The sequence below is a fragment of the Camelina sativa genome, chromosome 4 (genome assembly GCF_000633955.1).
Source record: "Camelina sativa cultivar DH55 chromosome 4, Cs, whole genome shotgun sequence".
NCBI classification, from domain to species: domain Eukaryota; kingdom Viridiplantae; phylum Streptophyta; class Magnoliopsida; order Brassicales; family Brassicaceae; genus Camelina; species Camelina sativa.
The window spans coordinates 26,442,913-26,450,977 of NC_025688.1; the positions used below are offsets into that span (position 1 = coordinate 26,442,913).

Genomic DNA, 8,065 nt, shown 5'->3' on the forward strand with positions numbered 1-8,065 from the left:
CCCCCCCCCCCCCTCTAATTTTACATGTTGGATCTTATTCGAATACTTTCGATTTTTAGTTTCTGCGCTCTCGATCGTTATTGTGACCGATCCAATGTTTTAGTTTCTTTTGTATCATAATCAAATTGAATTCTAGTATTTTACTATGCGATTCTCAGATGCAAGGATCTGTGTAGTTCCTTGTTTTTTATAAGCGATTTGTGATCTAAATTGGTTCTACTGTATTTGGGCATTTTTTGATTGAATTGTTTAATTAACTTTTTTTTTTGTGTGTAGGTTGCATTACCACAAAGGAGCTCGGTACCGTGATGCGTTCCCTCGGTCAAAACCCAACCGAAGCTGAGCTTCAGGACATGATCAACGAAGTAGATGCAGATGGTAACGGAACCATTGATTTCCCTGAGTTCTTGAATCTTATGGCTAGGAAAATGAAGGACACTGACTCTGAGGAAGAGCTCAAGGAAGCTTTCAGAGTCTTTGACAAAGACCAGAACGGTTTCATCTCCGCTGCTGAGTTAAGACATGTCATGACTAACCTTGGCGAGAAGCTTACCGATGAAGAGGTTGATGAGATGATTAAGGAAGCTGATGTTGATGGTGATGGTCAGATCAACTACGAGGAGTTCGTCAAGGTTATGATGGCCAAGTGAAAGAGGATTAAGGCCTACCTTTGTTATGTAATTTTATTAAGAATGTTTCTCATCGTTTTGTTCTAAATTTCATTCATGGCTCTGGTTTTTTTTTTTTTTTGGTGGTTCTGTTTTCGTTTTGTTGAACGGCTCGTTTACTTTTAATTGTTGTTTCTATGTTATTGATATAGGTTCAGAACCTGATTCTTGAAAAGAAAACAGTAATGAGATCTTCTTCTTCTATTTATCTTTGACTTGTTGAATGCAAATCAGATGCTATATTGATCAGAATCTTTGCTCATCTGTAAGATCAAGAAGATGTTTATCGGTAGCGGTTAGTGTAGGGAGCTTAACTCGTGTTGGCTCAGATGAGGAACTTGAAGGAGAGAAGAGTATGGAAGTTGTTTCAGACATCCCATTGTTGAAATCAACCAAAGTCTCTAAGCTGTATATACTCTGTCCAGCTGCATAACCACCCAAGAGTTGATAAGACCTGTCTGATTGGTCCATCGTCAAACACATATCTTCTGAACCTATTCAAAAATCATGACCCAGTCAATTTTGATTTCTTGAGTATCACAATGCATTGCTAAAAGGACCAAAGCTTACAGGCAGCGAGTTCGAGTTGAGTTTGATAAACAAATTCAAGGACGGCGGAGACATCTCGCTCGAATTCGTGAAACGGTCCGTCTTCGAAATTCATCTTCCTTAACTTACAGACTCCTTCTCCTAACTCCATCATGGCTCCTTTATGGTTCTTGAAATTCAAGAAAACGCTCCTTTTAATTTAACTCCAAACGTGAATGAAAACGAACGATAGATTGAGAAAGAGAGGAGACTTACGCTGTTGAAAAGATGGTGAAAGCCAACAGCACATTGAAGAATCCCATGGATTAAGGTACGAGTTGGCTCCTCAGCTTGAATCCAAAGAGCCTCGAGGGCGTCGTGACTTTTATAATAATCTCTCTTGTTGAAGAGCGTTACTGCTTCTTCGAAGCTCCAATCTTCTTCCTTCTCCTCATCACTACCTTCTTCATCTTCTCCGGCGTAATCGTTGTACCTGACGATTGACCGTCGGCTGAAACGAACGCGTATGGAGCCAAATTTTGTTGTGGAGATTGGACTCGTTGAAGCAGTAACAGAGAGTGGAGAAGAAGGAATCGTGGTGATGAAGGAAGAGGATGGAGGAAACGTGAACGCTGAAGGAACCTGGAAATGTGTCGGAGAAACAGCCATTATCAAAGTCAAAGGTCGAGGAGGAGCTCTGTTGCATGGTTCTCTGCTTCCGCCAGTTTTGTGGTCACCGTTTTACCAATACTTTGAAGTTGGGCCACTCTTGGGTCTTTATTTTTGTTTATAATAGGCCCATATTTTTTTTTGCATTGCGTATCACATTTGTTACTCGAGATTTTTTCAAGTTATTACTAGATAGTCTAGATTGTATCTATCTAGTTAAACGTTTGTGATAGTTAACTTTAATACCGCGCTATTACAAATCATTACAATACATGTTTTGAACTTTAATATCTGAGAAACGACTAGTGGTAAAAAAACATCATTACAAAACTTCAGAATTTTTTCTTTTAAATTTTCGAAATTGAGTCCCAAAATTCCGAATGTATTTTTCAGTTCAATTGATAGATCATAGAACTATTGAGAATGATGATGGTGCCAAAGACAATGACCTAATGAAGGACCCTTCCCAAAAATTCCAAACTCTATAGCAACTTTTTGCCCACCAATATACATGAAAACAAAACAAAGAATTTAACATATTTATTATACCTAATAATAATAAAAATATTAATCTACACTATCTCTACCCTCTCTCATTTCACGTATATATAATCCATCTTTTAGGACAGAACCCACCGAAAGCTCCACAAACCCCCATTAACTAACAAAAAAACAAAAGAAGGCGGCGCAACTCATTAGAAAAATGCAACCAGAGAGCTCAGATCAGATGCTGTATTCTTTTCTCGCCGGAAACGAAATCGGCGGAGGAGGAGGAGGTTACTGCGTCTCCGGCGACTACATGACGACTATGCAGAGCTTATGCGGGTCTTCGTCGTCGACGTCATCTTATTACCCACTTGCGATCTCCGGCATCGGAGAAACGATGGCTCAAGACAGAGCTCTCGCTGCTTTGAGGAACCACAAAGAAGCTGAGAGAAGAAGAAGAGAGAGGATCAATTCTCATCTCAACAAGCTTCGTAACATACTCTCTTGTAATTCTAAGGTAATATAAACTTTATTTACATTTTATATATGAATACTCTTTTCATATGCCGTATGTATGTAATATCCCCGTACATATACGTATATCTTATCAATTTTAAGAGATGATTTTAAAATGAGTATTAGGGTTTAGCAAATCTTCTCCAACCTAAAGTTTACATCGTCTATAGATTTTTTCCTATGTTCCAATCGAATAAAAGACATTATTCATGTTAGCTAGTTATATATAACCACTTAGTTGACTAAAACTATTCTTACTAAAAACACTCATAATTATCAAAGATGATCCATAAATTTCTGCATATGTAATTCTACAAAGATTGATGTTTATTTGATTTAAATATTCAAAAATTTGCAAGTATTGAGAACATTTAATAGATGAGGCAAAAGAAAAGCTTCATGGCCTTTTGGTGAAGCTCGTTGGGACAGGAATTACTTTTTGGGAAAGTTTTCAAGCTTTTTCTGTTGATTTGATTTGAAATGAAGATAAAAAAATTCAACTTCTTGATCCAAAACTTATGAAAAAGGCTAGTCTAAAGATCCAAACTTTTCATTGTAATTTCATGTTTCTATTTTCAGACCGATAAAGCCACACTACTTGCCAAAGTGGTTCAACGAGTCAAAGAACTTAAACAGCAAACCCTAGAGATCTCCGACTCCGACCAAACGCTATTGCCATCAGAGACTGACGAGATCAGCGTTCTACATTTTGGAGACTATTCAAACGACGGTCATATAATCTTCAAAGCCTCTCTATGTTGTGACGATAGGTCAGATCTCTTGCCGGACCTCATGGAGATACTTAAATCACTTAACATGAAGACTCTCCGAGCTGAGATGGTAACTCTTGGTGGTCGGACAAGGAGTGTTCTTGTCGTAGCTGCTGACAAAGAGATGCACGGTGTCGAGTCAGTTCATTTCCTGCAAAACGCTCTAAAGTCGCTGCTTGAGCGGTTAAGCAAGTCGTTGATGGAACGTAGTTCAGGTGGTGGTGGAGGAGGAGAACGGTCAAAACGGCGTCGTGCGCTGGATCACATCATAATGGTGTGAAATTATGAGATTTGAGTACACGAAAAAGTCTATAATTGATTAATATATATAGGGTATGATCATAATTAACTTCGTTATAATTACCAAAACCTTTTTTTCATTCCTCTTTTTTATATTATGTTCTAGTATGTTTTTAGTTATAAGTCTCGTGGGAGTGCATGTAAGCAAATGTTGTAAGTAGGTATGGTGTGTTCTTTTTCTTTTCTTTTTCAAGAAAAAGAAAAAGATAATATATATATAAAGAATATTTTTCATGTTATATTTCTCTATATTATATTATATTTTGGCTGTTGGTGTGAGGACTATAGGGTTTTGAGATTGTGGGAATATTTGTCGTCGATGCAGAAGAATCTAAGTAACAGATGTGATTGGTGAAGTCCAAAAGAAACTAGACTTCGATATATATACACACTATATATGTGAATGTATATGTGTATATGGTAAAGAGAGGTCTATGTTTGTACGCTGTGAGTTTCAAAGCGACCCTTATGTCACCTTTGTCGCCAAATGAATCCAATCTCTCCCCTCTCTTTCGTTGTTCATGTCTTTCTAAATGTGTACATTTGACCACATTTTTCAGACCAAAGAATATAAGCAGTGCGTGTTTTTTTCTAACTTATATTGATCTATATATATATATATATATATATATAGAAGAATACTGCTTATTTAAATAAATCCATGTGATTATGACGAACTGTTTTACTTTTAGTTGAGATTTGTTAAGTATTAGGGAAATGTCTAGTGTACGACTTTTTTTCGGATCATATGGAAAAAGCGAGCATATATGCTTGTAAGTTTTAACACACACAAAAAAAATCCGTAAACGTATACAATTATTTAGAGAAGAAAATACGTATGACTAAATAGTGTATATATCCGTTAACATGAAAATTTTGTATTATTTAATAACATAGGCGGAAAAATAGATGGTGTGTCAAATAAAGTAAAATAACAGCATGATAAAAAAAAGTTAATACTACTCATTACGTACCAAGGAGTGAAATCACTAAGATTAAGTGACACTTTAACCATTAAGACGAGAAACATTAGGACATTGTTAAAATATATGAATGAAAGTTTGTTAAAATTTGATTTGGATGAACAACCTCAATAATGTACACACGTACGCTGGAGATTAAACTATGATAACAACAACATTCGTACGTGAGATTGTAGAAGTTATTGTATTTTAAAAAAAAACACACACACATGTTAGGATATGCGAAATTCATCGATGACGCTGACGTGACACAAAGAGTAAAGGTTAAATTTAGGTCGACATACTTCATATATTCGAAAAAGCGTGGCTAATTCATAGTATATATAAAGAAGGTAAGAGTTTGATGATAGGATTAGCCACAAATATTCGAAATTCTTTTGTTCACTTGTTTTCGATTAGCTTTATTCGTTGGACGTGTACAAAGTTTTATACTCAAACTGAATTTTGATTATAAAGCTTTCTGTAACTAAGAATATATGTTAGGGTCTCAATAATGGAATTGTGTAAGCTAAGTCTCGATTCATTTTGATTGAGAAAAGTTTGTAACAATCACTTATACTTTTAATGGAAGTGTTTTGACATTTAGTGTTATACAAAGTATTATGCGTGCTATGTATCTCTGCTTTCTTCAACATATATTTCCGTTTTGTTACAGAAAATGGGATATATATAGGAAACAAATAACGCAATAATATAACCGAATAGTGAATTGGAGTATACGAAGAAGAAGGATGAGAATGTGGGATTAAAGGGAAGAGGAAGCGTGAGAAAAGGAGACTGACAAAAGGAAGTAAAATTGATGGGCCATTGGCTCTATGAGACAAAAAGGACCGACTCTTCTCATCACTCTCCTTTACCCCTTTCTCTCTTTTTCTAATTATTGTTTCTCTATAAACTTTGGAGAATTCAATAAAAAATACTAAACATTGAAGAAAACTAAGAGAAGGAGAAGAAAGAAAATAAAAATAAAAGGTGGAGAAAGTTTGTCCGTGGAGCGTGATGGTTTTGGGGCAGCTGGTGTCCCCTCTATACTCAACCTCTCGACCAAAAAGTATATCTTATAGAAATATTTATAGCTTTTGCACTATTTATTATAATTAAAGTTATATTTGTATTCAACTCAAAATATAGTAGAAAAGCCTCATTGTTTAATTGAAAGTCCTTTTGAAGTTTATGGGTAGTGTGGCAAAAGCAATCATTAACATCACACGTTAGTGTCTCATCGTGTGAACATGTGAGTCCCCCTTTCTTATCTCACCACACAATTTTGACCATCCTATTTCCTTTTTGAATATCAACTATATATTTTTTTTCTTTGTGTTTTACTTACATTTCACAAACAAGCAAATGGAAGTTATCATATTATATGCAAATATGTCTTTTGTTTTCATGTGTTCTTCTTGTCTCTCTTGGTCAAGTGTTCTTGTTTACCTACACAGACAAATGTAGGAACTTTTTCACTTACTTCGGGGTTTTACCGGAAATTTAGAAAACCTAAAAAATACCGAGGCAGAAACATCAATATGAAAATTGATTAGTGCAGTCCGTTTTACTATACTATTGCTTTGCTATTAACAAATATATTTTTACTCAATTTTAAAATCAGTGTCATTTTGTCCATTGTCAGAACTTATATTCATTTTAACATTGTTTCTATTGATCTAACGTAGTCGTTGAACCATCTTTAAAATATTATTTAATTTATTTTAAGTCAGTAGTCTCAACCTATATTCAAACTACGAATTTATATAAAATTTCAACATTAAAATAAGAAACATATACAAAAATCATTGGTGATACTAACTATAATATCTCTACAAAAGGTCACAATATTTCAAATGTTTATTTGGTACCCCCATATATATGACTTATTTATATATGGGAATATATAAGGCTTATTTATATATGGGACTACTGACTAGTTTATTTTGAATCCACAATTTGTTTTTATGTACTTCTCCAAAACTTTTGATAACTTAGAATATAGGATACTAGTATAAGATAGTATTACTCTTACCACCACTAAAAGAAACACTTCTATGAAGTTTAGGACACTTTTAAACCTTTTGGTACACATAATAAACGATCAAACTCTTTTTCGTTTCAATTATCAAACTCTTAGATGGGTTGATAAACACATAATAACAGGACGAAAAAAAAAGAAGAAGAGAAGAATCGAGGATGACAAGCCCATCAAAGGACAAGGAGGAGGGGTCCAAATAGAGATTGGAACCAAGTTGGTTTAGGGTTTCAGAGAAAGGCCCAAATTAGATTTGAGTAGAGCAGTCCATAGTGACAGTGACTCCGACATGACAACACTTGAGTTACACAAGACCACCACGTCTCTACTCTAAGCCTATGCCGTACGTCAAAGGCACCAACTCGCTCCTGTATGTATCACATGTATTTAAGTCTAAGAGAATCATTTCATTCAAAACTCCAAATAATTCACGGGAAGATGAGTTTTGAATTGCCCTGGACGGCTGGACCCGTACTGAATCGAATCTAAAAGAATTTGAGAAAATCTTACTTTGTAGATGCAACCGAAACTGAGTAAATACATGAAAATACGTACAGTACTTTTATGTAATTATTGTGAAATACTGTGAAAAATAGAAAGAATCGACAGTATTATGCAAAATGCTCTATGTTACGTAATACCGTATGTGTATACAAGTTCTTTATCTGTTTTTACAAGAATTGCGATATAGGGAAATGTTTTGCTCTATGTTACGTAATGTGGTGTATACTGTATACAAGTTGTAACTTTATTTGTTTCAATAAGAATTATGATATAAGGAAAAATTAGAAACGAAAAGAGGTGGCAAAAGAAAAAGAAGTGGAATATAAAAGATGTCAAGGAATATTGATATTCTTCTTTTACATATACTTTTGCAAATAATTTTGTTATAATTTAGGTTTTTGCTACCAAAATAACACACAACCAAAAAAGCCCACCAAGGGTGATGGTTGTTAGGTTAGGCTTTCTTTGTTTTATACTTTTCTTGGGCTATATCTCATCTAATATGGAGATTTCTTTGTAATCCTTTTTATTAATGAAAATGCTCTAACGAAAATCTTACCTAATATTTTTCTTGCTTATTTGTCTAATGTTTTTTTTGGAACAAATGTCTAATGTTGCTTA

At 34.6% G+C, this 8,065-nt stretch overlaps 3 protein-coding genes across 3 annotated transcripts in view; 2 read left to right on the forward strand and 1 right to left on the reverse strand.

The window, feature by feature from the left end:
• The window catches only part of LOC104782599 (calmodulin-2/4), a 4,851-nt gene extending 3,977 nt beyond the window's left edge, over window positions 1-874 (forward strand). The window contains exon 3 of the mRNA XM_010507572.2: window positions 277-874. Within this exon, the coding sequence (XP_010505874.1) occupies window positions 277-650 (374 nt within the window). The 3' untranslated portion in view covers window positions 651-874. The remainder of the gene's footprint in view (window positions 1-276) is intronic.
• Window positions 736-2,119, reverse strand: LOC104782598. The gene is made up of 3 exons (XM_010507571.2): window positions 1,473-2,119; window positions 1,239-1,386; window positions 736-1,162 (listed from the first exon to the last, which is right to left on the reverse strand). The coding sequence occupies exons 1-3, from the start codon at window positions 1,863-1,865 to the stop codon at window positions 915-917; spliced, it is 789 nt and encodes a 262-aa protein (XP_010505873.1). The 5' UTR covers window positions 1,866-2,119; the 3' UTR covers window positions 736-914.
• Window positions 2,482-4,017, forward strand: LOC104782600 (transcription factor bHLH106-like). Its single transcript, XM_010507575.2, has 2 exons — window positions 2,482-2,868; window positions 3,447-4,017. Exons 1-2 carry the CDS (start codon window positions 2,569-2,571, stop codon window positions 3,915-3,917), a joined length of 771 nt encoding a protein of 256 aa, XP_010505877.1. The 5' UTR covers window positions 2,482-2,568; the 3' UTR covers window positions 3,918-4,017.